This window comes from Aricia agestis, chromosome 10 (assembly GCF_905147365.1).
Source record: "Aricia agestis chromosome 10, ilAriAges1.1, whole genome shotgun sequence".
In the NCBI taxonomy this organism is placed as follows: domain Eukaryota; kingdom Metazoa; phylum Arthropoda; class Insecta; order Lepidoptera; family Lycaenidae; genus Aricia; species Aricia agestis.
Genome location: NC_056415.1, coordinates 6,232,542 through 6,258,850, shown reverse-complemented (window position 1 = coordinate 6,258,850; position 26,309 = coordinate 6,232,542). Strand labels below are relative to the sequence as shown.

General features: G+C 38.3%; 1 protein-coding gene across 1 annotated transcript in view; it reads left to right on the top strand.

The window, feature by feature from the left end:
• The first annotated feature begins 16,017 nt into the window (after positions 1–16,017).
• Positions 16,018–26,309, top strand: part of LOC121731381 (protein FAM107B) — a 62,418-nt gene continuing 52,126 nt past the window's right edge. Inside the window, exon 1 of the mRNA XM_042120789.1 lies at positions 16,018–16,171. Within this exon, the coding sequence (XP_041976723.1) occupies positions 16,105–16,171 (67 nt within the window). The 5' untranslated portion in view covers positions 16,018–16,104. The remainder of the gene's footprint in view (positions 16,172–26,309) is intronic.

Here is a 26,309-nt window from a genome sequence, read left to right as displayed (position 1 = left end):
TTTTGTTCGCCAGCTCCTCAAATATCAGATGTATTATATTTTGCTCTATGATTAGAAATAAATATTAACTTATACATTATAACTTGAACTGTAAACGAAAGTGCTAAAAGGTGTTTTTGCATTAAATAAAAACTAAAACAGAATAAATTATTGTAATAATTAGTAATGTGTATAAAGAATAATAGATGTATACCTACTTTTAGTAAGTGTATAAGTAGCTAGACTCTACATAAACCAAAAATTATTACATCTATATAGGCTCTATATAGATGTAATAATTTTTGGTTTATGTTTTTATGATCATATTTTTATGATTTTTATATGGCATATTTATAAAACAAAATAATAAGAAATAGAAGAAGACAAAGTTAAATTTCATATGGCAGCACTAGATTGCGCGCGCTGCAAATATATACTAGTAATCTGTGGCGCGCTGCTTGCCGACAGCTACCTACGAAACTGAATGTTTTGTTTATCAATCGAGTTCTGCGGAGTTGTAGTGAATCGAGCTGTTTATTCTCGTGGTTTGTGTGATCTCATAAAATATTTTTGTTGGACTGTTTATCTATAATTTGTTGCGAATAATTGCGATTTATACTTCTTTGCGACTAAAACTGAGTGCTGCGCTTTATAGCGAAGTGATTTCCTTCAAGGTAAGTGATGTGATAACGAATTTAAATCTAATAATTTATTTTATGAAATAGATAAAATTAACCATGCTTTTTAAATTAGTATAAACAAGTCAGCATAAGTTTAGGATATATTTTTTATCAGATTATTCATGGTTTATTCATGTCAATAATTATCACGGAAAAAACGCGCTTGATTTATGTAGCTGTTAGCCTGTTACTCAAAATATGATAAAGCTATTAGGTACTTAGAGACACCTAAAAAAATCTGTCCGAAGTTTGAATTCGTTGGTAATACTTACATAGTTAATTAAAATTATGTAAATGAATATTATTGTGGCACCAGGTACAAGAACCAAACATTATTATCATGTTCATAATTTATTATTATTTATTATTCTATGATGATTCCCATTTGCCACTTATTTTCTACGTTCTTTAGAAAATTGCTGAAAATATGCACAATACAGGTGCATAATGGTTTCTACTATTTCAGCTCAGTCGTCCGTCTTATCAACTAAGCCAATACGCATTAGATGTAAATTATTTTATTTTACTACCTACGTTTTTGGCGTTTTACGGGTGCAAAAATATGCGCAAAAGTAGCCCATCTAGACCGTGGAAAACACGAGGAATGTACACTACTTAACATCTGCGCGAAGTTACATTAAAATCGGTCCAGTAATTTTGGAGCCTATCCAATTTTAAATCAAACCTTTCCCCTATAAAACTAGTATTTTGATTAGTGATAAGAAGTTATAATCCAATTTTCGTCATTCACGCGAAAGGTATTAAACAATAAAATATGATAAAATGGTCTATCTATTAATATCTAAATTCTAAAATCCTTTATAACGAAGTGCGTGTGTAAGATGCGTGTCTGATATTATTTAAAATCAGATGGATGGTCATGGATGTCATGTCAAGTAAAAAATTTTCTCTGCAAATTTTTTCGATAATAAATAGAAAAATCTATACAAATATAGCAACAAAGTGACAAGTGAAAAAACACACCCTTTTCAGCACTATAATTATTACCATCGTCAGTAATTCACAGCAGCCCAAGCGGGCAAAACCGTGAGTATCGACCCGAGATAATCTCCTCTGAATACTCGAACTCGTACAAGTGTTGCAAAATAGTATGTAAAAATATAATTAATCTGAGAAGCCTTCTTCCGTTTCACACCTTCTGACCAGCCTGTCTAGGGAAGACGCAGCATAATTTTCGCACTTTTAAAGATATTATCTATCCCGATCAATTTGTCAATAAGTAATAAAAAGATGTAGTCATTGATCTAAGAGACGCAAACAGCGGGTAGACTGCTCTGGCATCGGCATCGGAACCGGCAGCACTGCCCTGTTACGCACAAGTATGCTATCTCAAAAAACTCGAATTTGAGAAAAACGGCTCTAAAGTTTTAAACAAACATTTGCTTGTATTGTATTAATAAAAATGTGCTATAAACTTAAAACTGTTTGATTGACTTTGTTGAATGTTTCTAGAACATATTGTCATATATATTTTTTAAATATCTGTAATACTTAATATTTAAATAGAGTTAAACGAGTTATGAATAACCATCACTTCATACAAACGTGGTTACGCGTCGTGTGATAATTTAAGTTAGAAGAGTTGCGTGCAATCGGCAGCATGCGATGGGTGGAAAACTTATCTATGTTATCTAATAGTTGTATTAGATGTGTTTGACGAGTGCTACCGAAAGGTGGTAAAAACCTCTGCAGTTCGACGCGGCGTTATGTCGCCAGATGTGAGCGTCTTTGTCAAATTTGTATGGATTTGACAATTTCAAAGACGTCTCACGTAATTGAGGTCTGTCAAATCAGTAAAAATTTAGAAATGCATCTATGCGTCGCGTTGCGGTCTGAATTGACCCTTACAAATGTCACAGACGCTCAGTTCGAAAGTTAGGCTTTCGATCTGAGACTATAAAGCGTCAGTGACACCGCAACCGATTCAATGCGGCGCACGTTTTTGAAGACTTTCAGTCATGGCGGCATACAATTTTCTCGTGACACGTGAGCCGTGTCAGACGCCATAGAAGTAGATGACACGGCTACCGTGTCACCCGCCACGTTCAAAAAGGTTTATTGTTTTTCTTGGTTTTTACGTGTTTATTAGCTTAATTTATTTAATTGAACCCAAACCATTGATGTTAACGGAAGGCTACGTTGTTTTGAGTTGATTTCGAGTAGTTTTACTAAGTTTTAACCTGAAAATGGAAGGTAAGCGATTTTTTTATTCAGGTGTTGCAAACCTTTTGTAGGTTTCAAAGTTAGAAAAATGAGTATATTAACTAGATCTGGGTTTCCGATGTAAATTATACGCTCGTAGATAAATTTAAAGAAGTTCGTTGTTAAGTTTTTTTAACTTCAAAAAGGAGGAGGTTATACGTTCGGCTGTGGATATTTTTTATGTGTGTTCAACGATTACTCCGCTGTTTGTGAACCGATTTTCAAAATTTTTCTTTTGTTGTATGGGGTATTTGTTCCGATTAATCCGGTTCCGAGTTGGTACCATGTTCACAAAAGTGGTGGTCTGATGATGGGAACCATGAGGAAATAAAAAAAATATATGAACTAGCCAATTCCATACATAAAAACTAAGTTTTCTCGATATAATATTATATAGATTTTTGATAAATTGGGTTGAACGAAAGCTGAAAAGCACGATAATTGGGTTTCAGTTATAAAGCTTATAGGACTACTTTTAATTGCAGGGAAACGTTTTATTCCTATGGATAAGGAAGTTTGCGAAAACAGCTAGTTAGAAATATTTTCGAAAGAAACAACTTAGATTAAAACAAAAATCGTTAGTGGATTAGTAATACTTTGATGACAACGCAAGTATTTTTCTACATTATTGTTTAAAAAAATTGCGAGAACTTGAAAGTCTAAAATAATATAGAATAATATGGGCTACCAATATTACTTCTTTATATTCCTAAAGCAGGTCCGCAATTGTAGCAACAGACGGTACAGCTGCTGGAGCTTCTGCCAAACTTCAAAAAAATTTAGACGAACTATCTCGCTGGTTAAAATACTGGAAAATAAAGGCCAACGAAACAAAATCGGTCCATGTTACAATTAGCCTACGACACGAAACATGTCCCGAAGTTGAGCTAAATGAAATCAAAATCCCACAATCCGATGACGTTCGATACCTGGGCGTATATCTAGACCGTAGACTGACGTGGAAAAAGCACATCCAAACAAAAAGAAAGGCACTCGACCTCCAACTGCTAAAACTTCAATGGTTAATGGGCAAAAAGTCACAACTCCGTCTTGAAAATAAACTTCTACTCTTTAATAGTATCTTAAAACCTATCTGGACCTACGGCATCCAGCTGTGGGGTACAGCATCACCATCGAACATTGCCATCCTGCAGAGGTTCCAGTCAAAAACGCTGCGTATGATAACTGGTGCCCCCTGGTACATCTCAAACACTCACCTCCACAACACCTCCTGAAGGTAGAAACTATTAAAGAGGAAATAAAAAGCGCCCTACAAAAATACTCCAAAAGAATGCAAAATCATCCCAACCTCCTGGCTAAAAACCTGTGGTGGTACCCACAATTCGCCTAACAATCCTGCATCGAAGTTTCGGAGAACGGCAAGATATATACAACGTCTGAGATGACGTCAGTGGGCTTCGGCCTGACCGAGCATAACACCTCGCTCGGTCGGAAGATCTTCCTTTGTGGTGGCCACGCATATTCCCACATTGGTGACCCTCGACAGAACACGCCTCCTTCATCATTATCACTCCCCGCCCCTCCGCACCGCACCAGCCAGCATCGCCTCATCGGGTACCTCGTCCACTAGCCGCAATGTACCGCGGCCTGGGCGACTCCGCATCGGCATCATTGGGCTTTCTCACTACACCGACCGGTCAGCAAGCAGAGCACATCTCTTCTGGTCAGCACGTAGCATCGGCCCCGCACGGCAGCTTATCCGACTCACTGGATCCCGTGCAGCAGCTTACAGTTCCGACTCACTGGGACTCACTGCAACAGTTCCGACTCACTGGAACTCACTGGCACTGGCGACTCAAGCGACAAGACTTCAAGATTCGACCTCCGGTCTTCGGGGGGGAGTGATGTGGTGGTACCCACAATTCGCCTAACAATCCTGCATCGCGCTATCGAAGTTTCGGAGAACGGCAAGATATATACAACGTCTGAGATGACGTCAGTGGGCTTCGGCCTGACCGAGCATAACACCTCGCTCGGTCGGAAGATCTTCCTTTGTGGCCACCACTCCCACAAACCTAATGAGCGAAGAGCCTAATGCAACATTCAAAAGGCTCAAAAGACGAGCCCCTCAAGACATGTTAATATAAACAGAGCTAGCACCGAAATGGACATATCACTGGATATGGTCCATACACGCCAAGAATGAAACACATAAAATCCAGCTCAATGTCATAAAGACAGATCGCAGGACATAAAGGAGATAAAAAAAATCCTAAAAGTTTACTACTAAAAAGCCCGGCCGCAAATTATCCGAATTTCTGATCAAAAAATACATTTTGACACGTCAGAATTCTGATAACATGCGGGGTCCACAACAAAATGTATGAACAGAGTGCGTTCCGGCGGGGGTCCGGCGGGCGTACGACGGGGCTAAAAAAGAAGACAGCCCCCACTTTTTTCAATTCACAGAATATTCAGAAACAAACCCTATAGGCTTGTTTTACGTGGAAAATTAAAAGGGTTTTGTTCGGAGTAGAACCTTCTAAAGTGTAATTTGAGGGAGATACAATCGCTTTCTAAATGACACGGCTCACGTGTCATACGCCACACGTTAAAAACCCATTAGACGCGGCTGCCATGTAATCCACAATGAATGCAGCTTTTAAAAAATGTTGACGGCCCCTATTTTTTTTCAATTCACAGAATATTCAGAGGCGAAGCCTATAGGCTTGTTCTACGTGGAAAATGAAAATGTTTTTGTTCAGAGTAGAACCTTCTAAAATGTAATTTGAGGGAGATTCAAGCGTTTTTTAAATGACACGGCTCACGTGTCATACGCCGCACGTTAGAAATATGTATGACACGGCTCCCGTGTCATCCGCACTGAATCGGTTAAGTGTCGCCGCGACAGAGCGACAGATAGATGATCTATGCTGAATAATTATGAAATTATAGAGAACATCATTCGAGCCAATTAGGCCTGGAGGTACTGACACAAAATTCTTGGTCATTTGTACCAGTATAGCGGTTTTACAGGGGTATAATTACGTAAAGGCAAAAAATTTTTGTACCAGGCTAATTTTTGCATAGCTAATCATCGTCGAGTAGCCATTCACGAAAATTACCTTGCCATACTTTTCCGACAGCGCCCAATGGCCGCCATTACACTGCAAAGGTGTCTTCACGTCCGCGTCGGTGCGGCCCGGCCGGCCGCGCTCACTGTTTCAGCGAGTGGCCACGCGTAACTATTTCAACTATAAGATAACAGACTTAGTTTGAGTTACAGAATTTATTGATACATTCTGCCCATCTGTATTAACTTAAATTGAATGAGTAATGCCTAACTGATACAATAAAAAATAAAGTTAAACGAATTTGTCATAAGAGATTCTGACTCACTGATAAATAATTTTTTGAAATTGTCTATAGTGCCATATAGACTGTACTGATTAAGACTATTTTGCAGTGGTTAGGCGTAACTCGTCTACTTTAAAATAGCATACTTGTGCGTAACAGGGCAGCTGCAGCTCTCCATATAGTTCGCGCCATAGAAGTATTTGATATCGTTGGTTCACGCATCCAAGAAACAAGAAGCAGAGGAAAAAGTATTTCTAATATTATTAAGTATTTCTAATATAGTGTATTATTTTTATCTGTTATGAATTCAGGTAGTTAAATATTTATCCCTTTATTATAAATAACCTTTTTTTTACTAAGTAGGTATATTGTTTAGATTTTAGTTTTTTTTTCTTTTCTATTACGCGCCCTCTATAAATTGTTAGCATAGCCCTTTATGAAGCTTATTTTTTTTTTTAACCCATTCACTCCCATAATAACCCACCCCCGCATCTTCTTCGTAAGCAACATAACTCGATACAGAAAATCGAATCTAAGATCAGCGATGGAGACCTAAAAGGTGCTGCCAACATGCTTTTTTCCAGCGATAGCACAGCCCAATACAACACACATACCCTAGAAGCCCTCCGTGATAAACATCCCACACTCCCACCACCGAACATACCTCCTTCGTCTAGTCCTTCTGTGCGACCCGTATAGGCCTCCATAAAGGATGTGAAAAACGCGATAATGTCTTTCAGGACTGGATCGGCCAGCGGTTACGATGGTCTAAGTCCCCAGCACCTGAAGGACTTAATCAGTGCATCTGACAGAGCGCTTCTAGAGGACCTGACGACCTTAATAAATTTGATGCTATCTGGCAAAGTCCACCACGATTTCACGAGTATTTTATATGGTGCTAATTTATGCGCTTTAAAGAAAAAAGACGGTGGTATTCGCCCCATAGCGGTCGGTTGCACCTACCGTAGAATCGCATCCAAAATTTGTTGCAAACACATTACAAAGAAACTTAGAGATACTTTTCAGCCTGTACAACTTGGCTTCGGGAGTAAGGGTGGATGTGAAGCCGCCGTCCACGCCCTCCGCACTTATATTAAATCCAAAACCGGTCAAGTGATCGTGAAGGTTGATGTAAAAATGCCTTCAACTCCGTATCTAGAACTGCTCTGCTCAAGGAAGTCCATAACCACATTCCCGAAATTTATGAATACATCCTCCAAAGCTATGGCGCCAATTCGACACTTCTATACAACAGCGATTGCCTACTATCCTCTACTGGGTGCCAGCAAGGCGATCCTCTGGGCCCCGCTATTTTCAGCCTTGCCATACATTCTATAATTACATCCCTCCAATCTGAATTTAACGTCTGGTATTTGGATGATGGCACCCTCGGTGGAGACCCGGCTACAGTTCTCCACGATTTGCAGTTATTAATAGAGAAATTTAAATCAATAGATTTGGATTTAAATTTCTCCAAATGTGTGCTTTTTTTGAATAGCCCAATCGCACAGCCGCACGACGTAATAATGTCTGAATTTAACAATTTGGCCCCTAGTATCAAAATTCTCAGTAAAGAATCCCTCCGCCTTTTAGGTGCCCCCATTTTCAACGACGGTTTTGAGCCTTACGTTTCGGAACAAAAACAAAAATTCGTAGAGTCTTCTGGCAAACTCGTCGCAATAAAATCCCATATGGCTTACCAAATAATTCGGTTTTGTTTGTTTGTGCCCCAATTTACATATGTCCTGAGGTGCTGCCCTCTATGGGAGTATCCCAACCTTCTTTCCCATTTAGACACCATTTTAAAAGACACAGTAATGAATATTTTTAACTGCCAAATCTCTGACACCTCCTGGGCCCGAGCTACTCTCCCGATTCGTTACGGTGGCTTGGGTCTTAGAAGTATGTCCAGCGTGTCTCTTCCCGCCTTCCTTTCTTCAGCTCACAGCATCCATCCTCTCTTCATTAAAATCATCACCGATTCTTTTGGAAATATAGGCATTGTATCACTAGCTGAGGCGATCGACGCTTGGAAACGTGTTTGTCCCAGTGACGTTCCTGTCAACCCCAACATCCAAAAGAATTGGGATGAACCCTTAATAAAATTGGCACAGTCAGAGATCCTAAGTTCATCGTCCACTACAGATCGCGCGCGTCTCCTGGCGTCCGCTGAGCCGGAATCAGGTTATTGGCTCCAGGCATACCCATCATCCAATACCGGAACACTGTTAGACAATCATACATTCAACTTATCACTCAGTTTGCGACTAGGAGCCAATATCAGCGAACCCCACCTCTGCCACTGCGGCGCCGCAGTAGACCGCCAGGGTCACCACGGTCTGTCTTGTCGACGCAGCGCCGGCCGCCAGTCCCGCCATGCTTCCTTGAACGACGTGATCCGCAGGGCCTTGCCTCTGTCAACGTGCCGGCCACTCTCGAGCCGAACGGTATCGCACGTGACGACGGCAAAAGGCCCGACGGAATGACGCTCGTTCCATGGAGCCGCGGGAGGCCTCTTGTTTGGGACGCTACCTGCGTGCACACGCTAGCGGCGTCACATGTGACGGCCACAACAAGGGAAGCGGGTGCTTCGGCGGCACAAGCAGAGACAAACAAAAGAAGAAAATATGAAGCACTGGGGAATGATTATTTTTTTGTACCTTTCGGGGTTGAAACCCTGGGTCCGTGGGGCCCTGGTGCCAAACAAATGTTCAGAGAGTTATCCCAAAGACTGGTTGAGAAAAGTAACGATCCCAGAGCTGGCGCTTACCTCGGCCAAGGTATCAGTCTTGCGATACAGCGAGGTAATGCTGCCAGCCTCTTGGGTACATTGCCCGCAGCCTCTGACTTAGATTTAGTTTTTTATATATAGTCTTTGTTTTATATTTTAGCATTATTTATAGCAATTATTACTTATTATTATAATTATCAGTATTAATAATTTTAATATATATATATATATATAATTTCACCTGCTTTCCTATAATTGTAAATTAATAATTTAAAATTAAAACAACAATTAGTGTTCTTATACATTAGATGACGCCCGCAATTCCGTTGCGCCAAAATAAGTTCATCACGCGGGAACCCTATATTTTTCCGTGATAAATAGTATGCTATGTCCTTTCCCGGGACTCTAAGTATCTCCATACCATATTTCTGCAAAATCGGTTCAGAGGTTTGGGTGTGTAGAGAAGAACAGAAACACCTTCGCATTTATAATAATATGTATTTTAGTATGGATATATGGATAGACTATTAGACTAACTAAAATTGAAATCCACGTCTGCTAAACACAAAAATGCGTGTGTAAGTTTATGCGTGTCTGATATTTATAAAAACAACAATTAAAACCACATTACACAGTTAAATGCTTTCGGAACTTTCTTCATCAGGAAGTGGATGACAGACAGACATGATAATTTGTTCGTTACTGGAAAATTAAAAATAGCAAGAGGACGAGAGAATTCATGACGCAGTTTGGTGCAATTACCAAAACTCATAACAGTCGATTTAGTAGTAACCAGGGCCCGATCTAAGGGGCCCCCCCTTAGATCGGGCCCTGGTTACCGGGCATTTGCCCAGAGCGGCAAAAATGAGGGGCGGCGAAATTGACTTATTCCAATCTTCCAACCTAGCCATCCACCACTTAAGTTTGAGAATTTTACCAGCTAACCTACCTTAAGTTTGGTAGTGGAAATATTTGAGTATTTTACTTAAATGTTTCTCCTATTTTCCCCCAACAAATATGTTTCCTGTATATGTAAAGGGCGGCGAAAATTATCTTTGCCTGGAGCGGCTAAATGGCTAGATCGGGTCCTGGTAGTAACTCATAATTTAGATTGAGGTGCTTAGGTAATTTCTGCGTTTTATAGATTTTCACTTAACATTAAAGAGGACCAGTACGTTGTGGTCATGTAACTAAAGGCTGCTGGGCTAAAATATGGCTTCCAAATCTTGCTCAGTAATAACTAATAATTAACTAGTCAATATTTTAAGCATGGTTGTGTCGAGGTTTTCCATTGCGTGAGCGGCGCGCATAATTTCGATCTAATCAGAAATTAATTTTGGCCTTGAAATATTCGTAAATACTTTTTCAGGGTTCCCTACCCAAAGGGTAAAAAGGGGACCCTACTAATACCGGTAACCTAGACGTGTACTAGTCTACCTGCACCATAACAAACATAATAGAGCCTACTTTATTTTGGGTATTATATCTCTTTTTTACCCATATTGTTGATAAACGCATTTAATTTTCTAAGTACATATTTTGTAAAAGGACATTAGTTTTCTTGGAATATATAATATGTCGCAGTCAGAGCTCAGGTCAAAGGTCCAATACTGATTGACGGGGACATATTACTGCCGTCGAAATAGGAACACCAGTAATATTATACAACGACTTTCAATTCTATAATACATTAGTATTGCACGAGGTATTTGCGTAATGAGCAAACCATGTGGGCTTGTAACGTCAGATTATACAGTTGTTTTACTCCGCAGTTTCTATGGGTGTGATTGTTAGCAGCGTTTTTTGTTGTTATTGAAACCACGACCAGATATAGCCATACTAGTATGCCTTTGTCCCCTAAAAAAATAGCTCCCACACCGATTTCGGTGACGGTGGCTTGAAACCAGGCCAGCTACGCAGGAGTAATTTTATAGTGCCCAAGTGTATGCGCGGTACACAAGAGCACTCTCTATTCCTTTACTCTCATAAGTCATAACTCATAACCCAGTGGGACGGAAGACCGACACGACTGGTGAGAGTTCAGGCGCAGGACCGACTTTTTACATGCCCATCCGACGCATGGATCATCTTACTTGTAGGACAATCAGGTGATCAGCCTGCATTGTCCTAACCAAACTTAGAAATAACATGTTTCCAACGCGGGAATCGAAGAAACGGAAACCTTCATGTAGATGGTGTAGAGCAGCGGCTGCTCTACACCACGGGGGCGTCAAAGGTAAGGTACTAAACCAGCCTTGCCAGATTTTTTTTGTACCAAGTCGGGACTTTGGAACTTTTTGAGAAAAAAAGCGGAATTCTACAGTCAAAAGCGGGACAATATAAAAAAAGGTTATACAAAATCAAAAGTTTTTTGAATTTTTTATCTTTTTATTTTCGTTAGAATAACGTTTAGTGACAAAAGATAGCTAAAGTAGCCAAAGAAAATCCACCCCTCTACCTCCCGTACTTTTATCTTCATTGCGCACCTTTCTTTCTCAGCACGCTGCATGTACGTTCGGGCTTTCCTCGAAAAGCGGGACTGAGCCTGTCCCGCGCGGGACATTTAATTTTGATGAAAAAATCGGGACGTCCCGCCGAAATCGGGACGTCTGGCAACGCTGTACTAAACGTACCTACAGTAGGCTTCTCATTTACATAGAGATTGAATATTTGTGACTGCGCATCATTGAGAAATTCATTTAATGATGTTAATGATTGATGCGTTAGTTTTTGTCTGTGACATTGTTTAATGGTTACCTGATAGTTCACAGGCTTCCAAGTAAACCACATGTTACTTAATCGGTTAATACGGAAATATTAAAGTTAATAATAGATTCGTTACGACTTACATCATTAGACTTACAACGTTAGATCTCGAAATCTACGAACTCTATACTAATCAGGTGCTAATGGATCTTATCCGCAATTTGGTTCATCATAGATCTACAAAGACACGATACATAATTAGAATGATCTGCTAAGTACATAATTATTGTGGTATTATTAAAGAGCATAACATTATTAAAAAAAATGACCGCGCCGTCGGTGTTGCAATATGTAAAAATTCTAACCGCATTAGCTCAGCGGGTGGGAGGGCATTGTGCATTTCGTAAGCGCATACCTCTCACTGCCATACTTGTAAAGTAATTAAACTGACAGTTTTAACGCGCGGAAGTATAAATATTCATAAGTACGCGTTATATTTGGGGAATTATTCATATTACTATGACAACGAGCTGTTAACAAATCGTTGATTTTACGTGTTAGCGTGCGTTTGATCTAAACTCAAAACAGTAAATTCATGTAGCTCTATTTCTGCCTTTTCTATTTAAGCAGAGTAGCAAATAGCAACAGCTATCTCTTCAACGTAGAAATGTCGCAAAACACAATTGTTGTTATTACTAATCTCAAACTATGACCTGAAACTGCTAGGCCGATTTTGATGAATCTGTATCCATGTAATAGAAAACAATATAGAAATTAAAGCTGAGTAACAGGTTAATCACGCGGCTCTTCCCGCGTAAAAATTAAAAACACAAAATGTACACTATTTCGTATACTAACAGTAGTGTACTTTTTGTTGCAGGAAAATATTAGGTTTTTTTTACGTGGGTTGAGCCCATGATAACTGAGTCACTCAGCTTTAATTTCTGTATTGTTTTCTATTACATGCCTGCTCATGAATAGTACAAATAAACAATGGAAGGTGAACAAGTGGTTATGTGTCATTTGGCTGATATATTATTACTTCGTCAGGTTAATCACATGTTTTGACTACTCAATTACAAAGACAATGTGTATCTGCCGATTGAGTAAGCGTTGGGAGCGGTTTTATATATTAAAATAAGTACTACAATATTATGTTACGCTGCGAAGAAATTCGTTTATCTTTTTTTTTTATATAATAAGGGGGCAAACGAGCACACGGGTCACCTGATGGAAAGCGACTTCCGTCGCCCATGGACACTCGCAGCATCAGAAGGCCTTTTATGAGGGAATAGGGTAATAGGGGAGGGTAGGGATGGGAAGGACAGGGAATAGGTGAGGGTAGGGAAGGGAATAGGGTAGGGGATTGGGCCTCCGGTAAACTCACTCACTCGGCGAAAAACAGCGCAAGCGCTGTTTCACGCCGGTTTTCTGTGTGAACGTGGTATTTCTCCGGTCGAGCCGGCCCATTCGTGCCGAAGCATGGCTCTCTCACGTATAACGGCGAACCGTGTATTTTCTGTAATAAAACAATCCAAACGAAAAAAAGCATATTTTCCGGGACTCATTCCGTGAAAATCTGTTTAGTGGTTTGAGGATGAAGAACTGAAGAGGTATAAGACAGGTAGGTAGATACTTTCGCAAATCACCGTACAAAAAAAGTCAGAAAATCTACTATCAAACCTTTCGGTGGCGCCACATCAGTCGAGTAAAATAAAGGAAGAAAATTCGGCTCAATAAAAGCCCAGTGCCGTGCTTCCAGAAGCTTACTAAAATTTACTATTATATACGAATTTTAGCCTAACGGTAGTTTTTATGAAAGCATTCCCTACCATGGAACAGAAATGGTAATTCGAGACACACCCAAAATTGTGCCTTTTTATGAGTTTTTATAGCCCATTTATGTGAAAGCACCGAATATTGCATCCGAAAAAAGCTAGCTTTGACGACAAAAGCTTGTATATCGTATTAGCTTTTAAGGAAAAACTTGATCTTATGTTGCTTAGAAGTTAGTAGATCCCACACCGGTTTCGGTGACGGTGGCCGGTTTCATTGAAACCAGGCCAGCTACGCAGGAGTAATTTATAGTGTCCAAGTGTGTGCGCAGTACACAAGAGCACTCTCTATTCCTTTACTCTCATAACCCAGTGGGACGAACGACCGAAACGACTGGCGAGAGATCAGGCGCAGGACCGACTTTACATGCCCATCCGACGCATGGATCATCTTACTTGTCAGGCAATCAGGTGATCAGCCTGCATTGTCCTAACCAAACTTGGAAATAACATGTTTCCAACGCGGGAATCGAACCCACGACCTCCGAGTCAAGAGCCGCGCTCTATACCACTAGACCACGGAGGCGTTAGTAGATACCAAAGATTTATACAAATTAATTAGATTTTCGCCCTTTTCAGTAATAACTGGCGTTATTCATGACATAATATTGTGTAAATGCATTATAGAAGTCGATGATTGGAGTGTACAAATGTTATCACTTATCAGTTATCACACTCTTAATTACATGAATTATTTATTATTCCAATTAAAGCTTAAGTGTAGATAGGGGTAAGTACATTGTCACATGCAATTTGTTTTATAGATAAATTATTATTGAAGTTCAATCAAATAAATACTAATAGACTAGGACGAGTCGGCGCATGAGTACCGAAAACTATTCCACCTCAATTTTTTTATGCGATCCTCTTCAAATTGCCCTCCTGATGATATAAATGCATGTTGCCATGGCGCAACCCGGTGCCATATTGTTTAAACAAACATTGTTTAAACAATTGCAAGGAATTGTTATTTTTCAACCGAACAATTTTTTTTATATCTTTATTGAAATATCAATAAAAAAGGTCCTATGACTTTTTACGATAAAGTTAATATTTTTAAAGATATGAATTTTTAAAGGTTCGGAAAACCTCAAATTTGGGTACTTTCGACCCAAGAAAAATATATAAAAAAAATAATAATTATTTTTTTTTTTATATATAGATTAGTACTCACCTTGGGTAGGAAGTAGGAACCAATTAAGAATCCTTACCAGAAGCCTAACTGGGCACTGCAAGCTCAACATTAAACACCTAAACAGAATGGGTATTTGTAGCATAATGACTTGCAGATTCTGTGAGGAGGAGGATGAGACACCTATTCACCTTTTCCTCGACTGTCCTGCTCAGGAACAGGCACCTTGGTCGCCACGAATACTCGTCCACAGAGGAAATTCGTGGCATCAACCCCAACCATATCGTTCAATTTATGAGCAGTATTGGGTTGGGGATGATACTCTAGTGCGAAGGAGTCACAATAGATCCTCACGGGTCGCAGTGACGTCAGGGCTACAGCGACCTGATAGAATGATAGAGTTCTAGAAAATACTGGATTTATCGAGAAATTACAAAGTTCCATAATAGCTTTCACTAACCAACTTCAACAATAATAACCATTGAAATCTCGATTTTTCTAGCCACAACAAGAAATATTTTCCTACTTACCACTAAAACGTTTTAAAACTTTCAATTTTCTGCCTGCATAAGGCTTGAGTACTGTAGCTATTACTCAAACTGACTTAAGGTGCATTTAGGTCACAGCCTACTATGGCGCGTGCCAAAGGAGTTAAGATTATAAATTGTAATCAGCGTTCAGAAATGTAACTTAGAATTTGTATCATAACTCTAACAAGAACTGTAAGGATTTGGTCTAATTGAAACAGAGTTTATGTTTATTTTCCATCAATTTGTCCTCTTCAAAATCATAACGATGAATCACCATGCCTTTGTAACATCGTTAAGAAAATTATATGGTTATGAGACCACATGTCAGAGAATGCGGAATGCATTTTTAAAGTTGTATTTATTAATGGTTCTCACTTCTTAGTAAGCGAACTCATAAATATATATCTTCTGGGGTGGAAAAACCCGCAATGTAGGTAATTTGTTAGGTGCACGTAGTACTAGTACTTATCCTTTACTAGAAGTACGCTTCAAAGACGATGTTACCTGTTATGTAGTGTACACTTGTGTTGGTCAAAATCTACTTTATCAGCCTCATAGGCGGTCACTTAATCTGATGGTTTTTGTTGAATTGCCAAGTCAGAGTTACAACGTTAAACTTTTAGCCTGTCGAATTATTTTTTGCGAAACATTGAACAAGTCCGCAGATTATAATAATCCCATAAAAACACGGAAGTCTGTACGAGAGTCAAGGATGCAAAATAGAGCATTATGTAAACACACTTCTACGATATGAAACTAATCCGCTTTAAAGGTCGAGCGGAATCTTCAGCGGAATGAAGCTCGTCCAGCAATAATCCGGGTAATATAATAAGCCGGTTAAGGCGTTTGTGGCCCATATCTACGGTTCACTTTACTCGCGCAGTAGAACAGGTAATCCTGTTAGTTGGCCGTGACACGGCCCGGCTTCTGCGTTCGATTCAGTTCAGTTTGGTGCGCATCCATAGTCGCGATGTGCGACGCGAGAACTCGCAGGGCTGCGCCCGCCATACGGGAGAAGCTCGCCATCTATGAGAACGGTATGCTTCCCCGTGGTTTTGCATATCTTCGAACCCCGTACAAGGGTTAACGATTGAAAGTGTCCGTTGTATTTGGTAGCGTTTCACTCGCCATGTGTAGTGTCCTACGCACCATGACTACGATATATGATCCTTCTGACACACTGAGCTAGTACGCTCGTACAGAAATCGGATACGTTTTGTCGCGTATTCAGTTTTGTTTGCAATTAATCTTGTAACGTAAACCGGTTCGACGGCCTCGTGTTCGGTGACGGTTTCGGTTAATCAATTCCCAGTAGCGACACCTGATACAGGTGGATTCTTCAAATTTGGAGACTTAGCGGTAAATTAACGACAGTGTGGTGCTTTTCTGCGGTTATTGAATGCGTCTATAAGCCTACGATGCGGGAGCATACAAATGGGTTGAAAATACTAATAAATAGCACAAGTATTTATTTCTCACCGATTCACTAATACGTTGAGTTTTTCATTTCACTGCTCGACTAGCACTCCGCATCATTTTAATATTTGCTCCAGATTTATTCAAAAGATAGTACTGCATCCGCGTTCATCCCGCGTTATTAAACCAGACCTCATAGCCTCAGGTGTTTTTATGTTAGTTCTATAAATACGGGAAATACTGAATTCGTTACTATTGCCAAACTTTAACCTTTTTCTAGAATCTAGAACAGCTTTATTTTTTTAAATTTAACATCAAAACTTATTAGAGCAAACATTTATTTTAGATTATAGTCACACTTAAAGAAAACTTTTCTCTGTTTTGAAAACTAATTGATTTTCAAATTAATATTATTAAAACAACGTTATATTTTAACGTACTAATTAATTGTAAATAAATGCATTCCGACAATAGAACTCATACACAAATGCGTTTTTCCATATTTGTTAGTGCACAAAGTGTGTTGTACCGTCAAGTGCTAGCTCTTGGAGTAGCTCACTCACGTGTATGAAATTCTAGAGTACACTCGACTCTTGTGAGGGATTAAGCAAAGTAGAAAATAAGTCCTTTTTAAGAACGTCGTTGACCTTTGTAAGCGACCTTTATATTTTGCATCCCGTATAAATGCATATGCCTATGAAGGTTTCACTGGCAAGTTTAACTGGCTTTGGTAGAGCTGATTTGAATGTCAAATTCTGAATCATTCTTTATCTTTGGCTAGATGAAGCCCGCAACGCCGTTGCGCCAAAATTCGTTTATCGTCCGGGAATCGCACATTGTTACGGGATAAAAAGTATCCTATCACGTATGTCCTTTCCCGGGACTCAATCTCCATACGAAATTTCAGAAAAGTGGTTCAGCGGTTTGGGCGTGAACAGGTAACAGACAGATATTTATAATATTAGTATGGATTTGGTCAGCTACCAGCTAGAGATGTTTATCTCACAATCGTAAAAAAATGTAATTTAGGGTTTACTACAAAAAAAGTTAAATATATTATGCTAACTGTGGACCTGTTGTATCTCATTCACGGTTTAGTAAACTATAACATTACATAACGAATACACAAACATGGAGATTCTTTGGACATTCCAAAAAAGTTTATGTTCTTAAGCTAAAGTTGCCGATAAAATTGTATATTTTCTGTACCATCCATAAATATCAGAAACAAACGGTAGTTTGATATCTCTACGGTACCATCACTCATTTAAATAATAATTTTGATAGATAAACGCCACATTTTTAACTCTTTATATTTAACGGTTTTGGACAAATGTCCTAGACTAACGTCTTATTGTGTGTCAGAAGGTGACCCTACAAATTCAAGATACCTAGGAAGTGAATGTTAAAATATTCAGGTGCACTATTAGCAGTCCTAAGATCTCTCGGCGCCCCTGTGTGGTCCCCTGCCTCATTGTGGAGTCTCCTCATTAGCAGATCCTCTACAATGACACGCTTCATATCTTCAGCCATTACCCCTGTTTCGTCATTAACAATGCAAGTGTTATTCTTATATGTGCCAGTGTATAATGATTCGTTGTTTACATGTTGTGTATATCTACTACCTAGTTATTTATCTCGAATCATTACTTCGATGAATATTTTATCGTTGGAATTGAGTGGTTTGTGAGTAGTTCTTTGTTTGACAAATGACTCGTTTAAAGTGTTGATATGAAACAAAGATCTTTTCGAGCATCTTCTATGCGTTAAACTTAGTATATTTATAAACATTTGATACTCATTGTTGCATCATAATTCATAAAATAACTTACCATGACGCGCAACAAAATAAAAGTATTGCAATTAGTTTGGCGGGCTTCTCACGCGAACAAAATGTTTATTTTACTTTTTATTTTAATAATCAAGGTTTAGATTACAATAGCATCTGGTTTTTGTAATACATACGGGTCAAGGTTGATGGTATTACGTGGTTAGGCCGAATGTAGTTAGTGTAGAGTGTAGACTGTAGCATATTCAGAACACAACAACAGTTTAAACACAGATGGCAAAATTCCTCGTCTAATTTTTGTGATCAGTGCAAAAACTTATACACATGCTAGCTTTTGCTAAGAATTTGAAAAATTTTAGGCGAATTCCGAATTCCAAAGAAAAATGTTCTTTGTTAAAATTTTTGAAACGTTTCAATAAATCTTTTGTTACGGAATCGTACGACAAATAAGACAGGTTTACAAATTTTTACTATTCAAAAGAATTGTTTGATGTATTCTAACAAAAAGCTAACAAAAGTGTAGTCTGAAAGTAAAAGTCATTTCCTCCAATCATCGAAATAAGTTGAAATGGAATTAAGTAACAAATTCATACTACAAAAAAAACATCTATGTACCAAAGTTTGTATGACAAAAATATATAATTGGTATGTCATTGAATACATGAGAAAAATACAAAGGAAATTCTTGAAACTTAGCCTCGTTTCAAATTTAGTGTTGTACGTAATATTTACGGTGCGATAATGCAATACGCGGACAGTTAGTCAGTGTGCGTTGCATGACAATGCATCTATTGCATTGCGTATGCGGAACGGCGTACAACCGGACAAAAGGATCTGGGACGAAGAGACTCCTTGGGTGGTGGATTCAGGAATGGTTGGATTGACATTTCAAAGCATTAAAGAACTCAAGCTGAGGTAGCACTTATTGAAGAAATTGAGGAATGACCCAAAATAGACAAGAAAGAGTCTTGATGGTAAATACCAGGAACCATAATTTGATAGTTTTCTTAAACCAAAATATCAACTGGAGTCTTAAAGTTTCTGAAAGTGTCTATGATTGGTTTGAAGAATTAGTTAGTAGTATTTACATGTTGTAAAATTTGCCTTATAAGAAAATACGCCATAGTAAAGAAAATATATACCGAGTTCCAGTAATAACTATGTAGTTAGCATTGAAATGTTTGACGTCAAACAATAAACTGAAAACGGTTCGAATTTTCGAGACTCTTGCAAGATAATTTTGAATTCATGCATACTCATTAAGGACGTAACTTGAGACATTATCTTACAGAATATATTTCCATTGTTTTTATTACAACTACAAGTCGTATTTATCTCGAGTTATTTTTACACTCGGCTTCTGGTATTTGTAGTATTGTTTACAATGTTCGTATGGCTACTCGAATTCAGTTTGATTTGAAACAGGGGTTCGATAGTTGTTTATTACCGCTGTGAGAGAAACGAAAGGCAAAGACGATTGTTTGATTCTCTGGAATACTAATATTAGAATGTCTCGACGAGTAATCTTCGTTGTAAAAGAAATGTAGTCAGTGATTAGTTGTCGGCAAGGTGTAGTTACAAATGGTTCTCCGTTTCTCATGAATAAAACAATATTTAGTTTTATCTCGTTTTATATATGGCCCTCCCGCGATAGCATCTAATATTTTAAAGAAAGCGTTGGAATTATCGCTTTCGACATGGCCATTACAGCCTCCTTACGAGAGCGGAGCGAACCTGCTTTAGATAATCTCGCCGAGATCGGCCGTTTTGTCCGTCGGTGTGTCTGTCGGCGCGTTTGTACTGTCACTTATGTCTCGTTGGTTTTGTTTATTGCGTCCGTCGCTGCGGCCCGTTCTGATTTACTTTTCCTTGCAGTTTCCACGAAAGTAAACCCTATGTCGCCGTCATAAGGGACCGGGGGGAGGTAAATAACGTCTGGACGAATAGATAAACTCGCGTGCCACTTGTAGGAAACGGTAACGTTTGGCCAGCGTTCCGCGGTTTTATATGTATCATTAAATTTCATATCGGCCACGTGCTTGTTAATAAAATTTATATCCTCTGTATTTATGATTTCACATTTATTGGTTTGTTAGTGTAATTTATATTAAAAATGGTATATACGGGAAGTTCTCTACTTTATTCACGTATGTACTTACAAAAGTACATAGCTCTGTACTTCATCTTTTACTTTTAGATCATCAAAGTTATTTAAAACCATTATAGTTATGATCGTTAACACCAAGGCACTTTCAATCAGGATGCATAAACTTACCACGAGCTGCACTTAATTTGGAATAGTATTATTAATGGTCCATTAAAGTCGTCCGTATCGAGAGCATAATAATCGTTTTCCTAGCATCGTTACTATAACCATACGGTTCTCTATTAAGATTTTAACACGTCAATAAATAGTTCTATGGAAACATTCAGAAGCATATCAAGGCTATAAAGATTTCTTAAGAAAAACAAAATTAATTATGTAAAATCCTTCACAAAGTGGAATGAAATTTTCTATGCTGAATATATTTTTCTTCACCAGTCACCGAATACAATAACAATAAAATACAGTAGGTCAATTCAATGTGCATCTCAGTGGGGCTTCTGCATACAATTGTTAATTGACCTACTAACTTTTATTAAAACATAAGATACTTGTTGACTCGAGTGAGAATTATTGAGTGCATTGGTCTTGGTTGTGAATAAATGATGAACAATTTGACACCTACTTTTAGGAATAAAACACAAAAGGTGGCGCGTACGAGTAGCTTACGCAGGTTTTTCTCCCCGTAGTCACTGATACGATTTTAGGAAATAGGAATTATGTAGAAAAATCCCGAAGTACCAGTTTCTAAGCTAATCCATACTATCCATAGTTTCCATACTAATATTGTAAATGCAAAAGTATATACGTCTGTCTGTCTGTTTGTCGTCTGTCTGTCAGTAATCTCTTCACGCCCAAACCGGTTCCCGTGCTATAAACACATTTTTTCCTCTAGTAGGGAATAAAACATTTTTCGTTATTGCTTTTTATAGCTTGTGGGAGAAAGGAATTTGCTAAAAATGCGTCTTAGAAGCTTCTAGGTATCCAGGTCACTTGTCAAGTAATAAGCATTCTTCAAAAATCCAGCGGTCATTTGGTATTAGCTCGCCATTAATCTCGGCTCTATTGCAGAGTCTTGTGACCTTTTTCTAGAGTCCTTTATAGTCTTAAGACGTCCTTGTACTCTGACGTCTTCATACGGCGAAGACAAAGCGAGTCCCGACGGAATATGATCCTCAAAGCACACGGTCCATGAAAAATTACGTCACATTTTCCCAGACTTGTTTCAAGAATTAAAAGATACGAAATTCTGGCAACTTTTTCGCGTTCGTGTCAAATTTTTCGTTTATTTCTGTTGCATATTGCAACAGCCTAATGTGTTTTTTGTAAGATTAGTTAACGTTATGAAATGGTTTGGTACGCTTTACATTGTATGCAATTATTGTATCCAGGTTTAAAGTTGTAGCGTTGCAAAATTTGACCGTAATATTGAAGTTTGCAACTGTATTCGAAATTTAATGATGAACGTATTATCTGATATCGTCTTCCTTAATTTCAGCAGTTCTTAATTATTACTTAATTACACTTTTAGTACGTAAACACAAAACAAATATATACAGTAGAGTAGCACAACCGCGTTCTTAAAATCAACCGTGTGCATCACAGACGCTTGCGGTGTGTCATGTGACACTATATTTTTAGGGTTCCGTACCCAAAGGGTAAAAATGGGACCCTATTACTGAGACTTCGATGTCTGTCCGTCTGACCGTCTGTCTCCAGGGTGTAACTCAAGAACCGCTATAGCTAGACTTCTAAAAATTTTTTACAGATTGTGTATATCTGTTGCCGATATAACAACAAATACTAAAAACAAAATAAAGTTATTATTTAAGGGGGGCTCCCATACAACAAACAAGATTTTTCAAACATTTTTTGCTCGGTATCAATGATGACAACACGTAGGCACTTGAAATTTTCACAAAAGCCATAATTATATGTGTAATTTAATAATTATTAATAATATTTAAATAAAATAAAAACTTAAGGGGGCCTCCCATACAAAAACACAATTTTGGCCGATTTTTGCTCTATAGCGGTACGGAACCCTTCGTGCGCGAGTCCGACTCGCACTTGACCGATTTTTATATATATCCCATCCAAATACCGTAAAAGTGCTTTCTAACACCAGCTTATTTTAATGTCGTAAGGGCTAAGGGCTCTTCAGGAAGCCGGAGGGCGGCCCTTAAGCACGGATTTTTGGCAGCTGAGATCTCTTCAGTGTATCCTGTGATTACACCACAATGACTGTTAAGTGATCCGGAGGGAACTTTTAATACCCAAAAATATACGTAAAGATTTGAGGAAAATTTAGAAAAATCACGTCTTGTATGATGCATTTTTAAATATTAATTAATCCAATTTTATAGTCATTTATGGTCATTGGTCAGATGTTAACTGCGGTTACTTTTCGTGTAAATAAAGTTTTACTCCGTTCATTTTGTTGAATAATTTTAATTACCAGTTTGACTGTGCTCTATTTAAATAATAGAGAAAAGTAGTTTTAAAAATTTCAATAGAATTCTATTTAAAGCATCTTTGAAATACTTATTGAATTTTGAATTTGATCCATCTACATCAGAATTGATTTATGTACTTATACGATGCGAACATCGTATTTACAAAATGACTAGGATTTTAGTGCAATTAACTTACATACACGAAAATGAATTCGTTGGGCGGGCGGATATAGGGCGCGAAGTGGCGAGTGAGGTCAATGCCCGCGAGCCCTGCCCGCGGGGGATGCTCCTGCAATTATAGATACTGTCTCTTACTCCATAAGGGTCATATTGCAATGCCTATGACGTCATATTATGCCGAGTAAATCGAAATAAGATTTTCCTTGGATGTGATAACAAATTTCTTAGCTAGCTGACCTATCAGATGCTGTGATATGGTGTTTTGCCTCTTATAATGTTTATTCCCTTCATTGGTATTTGATTCGGCTCTTATCATGTTGATTTTAGTGCAAAAATGGTACCTTCTCGCTAATGACGTCAAAATTCAATTTAAGGCGAAATGGAAATATGATTTCATTAACATTTTTAATTAAAACGAGTTAAATGAAAAGTTTTGTTTACACGAAGGCTGTAAGTAAAATACTTCCTGTAATCTATGGCGCTCATTTCTCGCTTGAAATGTTTGCAGGATTTTCTTTTCACGAGTTAAAGAAAATGTGAGTTAATGAGGTGAATGTCCTGGTTTTGCCTACTTATAACTTGAAAAGTAAACTGTACTGATAGGAGCTAGGAAATAACAAGGAGCTAAGAAATATACCTACATGTACCAAGTAGTAATCCCTATAACCGCTGGTGGATAACGTCAGGTAGTTTAATACGAGATATCGATACCACCGAAACTGACTTGAGCAAGACCAAGTAGTAATCCCTATAGCCGCTGGTGGATAACGTCAGGTAGTTTAATACGAAATATCGATACCACCGAAACTGACTTGAGCAAGTTGTTATTCCAATACAGCAAGGCCTAGCTGCAGGAAATGACAAAATATGCCTTGAAGTATGCCGAGCTCGTACCAAATTGAAGTTGCTCCCTTAGTCCTAGGAATCCAGTGTGCACGTTTCGTAAAGTTTCTAGCCTCTGGCTATACGTGCAATCTATATATTAATACGTGAGCCAAAAACTTTGTATCCCTTTTGACGAAAAATGGGGAAACGTAGGTGAATGAAATTTTGCACAGTTATAGTTTATATGGTGAAGGAGTGCATCGAGCTTATATTATTTTGAAATTACACTTTTATCATACATTTTTTTAACAAATAAAACATTACACACTACACTACAACACACACACTAGGAAAAATGACAGATTTTTGAGTGACAAGCCTATACATACGAATTATACTCTTATTCATGGTTGAAGTCTGTTTTTTTTTTCTTTTATTAGGTTCACAAAACAAGATACAATTCACAATACATGTAGCCATAAATAATAGAGCATAAAATGATAATGCCAGATAATGTATCTCTCTAAGAAGTGAACACAACATGCACATAACAATTAGAATTTGTGTCAACTAACTACTATTTTTAAACACATATTTAGTTGGAGTTACTTACAAAGAAAAAACAGTAATTACCCTAGCCGTTGTCTGCCTAGTCTGTTGACAACAAGGTGACAAATTGAAAATGGATTATAGTTTTTTTTTTATTGAATGTTAGATACTATTAGACAATGCTTACACGGCCAGTCTGAGATCAGCTGAGTCCCAGAGACAAGAGTTGAAAAAAATATGATAAATCCAATATCTTTTTACAAAAAATAGGTAGTAGCCTAATGTTGTTGAAACTAAGGTCGAATTTCGACCATTGGGCGATCTCTAGTTTAATTAAATACAGTAGATCTTCATACTAGACCGCCCAATTTAGACTTACGCACACATTAGCGAGGTTTCAAATAACTTCAAGTTGCTGAAATATGCAGTGTCCAGTCACGCAAGTCTAAAACTTGACTGATTTCAAAAGACACGCTTACGGCCTTAGTTATTTATTAATTACTGAACTGCACAACATTATAATAATGTGGTATAAGTCCTATTGGTATGACACGAATAAGGCACCAAGACAAGCTTTAAAGCTGCGCGTCCACTGGATCGGAATCGGAGCGTACGGATTTGTTGCTTTGTATTGATTTGCGTCCACTATGTATGGTATTGCGTCCACTGGATCGGCATTTCTGCGCCTGAGACCGGTATTTATGTCGATGACGTCATCCGTAGTGAACGCGTCATTCGGATTCCGAAGGTTTCAAGTTCTGACGTGTTTGCGACGACGCGACGGCTATACATAAATACTTTCACGATGAATGACGATATTTTAATTACTTTAGTGTAACTTTAAAATCTAAAACATTATCGTAACCAACTGAGGAGAGACAGTAGATAATTATTTGGGATGAAATGGGCAAATAATGAATGAAAGTGGTTCTGATGAAATACAGCTAATTACAACAATATCCTCGTCACTATCCTCCATAATGAAAATGTACGTTATCAGGCTATGACGGACTAAGAATAACTAAATTGCCGATGCTGAATCCGAATGCAGTGGACGCACCACATCGGCATTTCGTAAATGACGACGCTCCGTCCGCTCCGATTCCGATCCAGTGGACGCGCAGCTTAAAACACGAACCAGACAATGACGTCACCGCAAAAGGTTCTATTCAGATGAAATTAAGAATGGTGCTCACCAAAGGTGTCGAGCTATTACCCATTCAGTACGTGACGCACCGACAAACACTGTTTACGATACAGGGGCGTATTGAAACGCCTCGCTTTTGTCATTATGATTTATGGGCGCATTTGAATATGCATGTGGAATCCGTGTTCACGAGTTACGAGTTACGACCTTGCTGTGTGGTGGATTGTTTGTGACGTCATGGCTAAAAGGAGATTATCTTTTTTGAGTCTGCTTTTGTTTTAAGTCATATAGATTCTAGATTGAACAGACAGAAACGGATTCTATAAATAAAAAGAAGAGATAAACTTCTGATAAAAGTAGTCCAGCCTGTCTAGCATACGCCAACGAGATATCTCACTCTCGAGATAATTAAAAACGACTCGTCTTATAATGTCAAAATCTCGACATTATCTCGACAAAACTATATAAAATGTGTTATTTCGATGATAGATCTACGCGAGAAAAAATGTTTGTCAATAGAGATGAAGAGACAAACCATCAAACATCGAGAAATTACACGTAGAGTGAGATATGTCGTTGGCGTATGCTAGGCAGGCAGGATTAACTTCTGTAGTGTTAAAAAAACCAGGCATTATTCCTACCTACTCAAAGTACGAATTATGTTTGGTTACTTTTTTGTCAGAACTCAGAAGTTTATCAATGCTAGCGT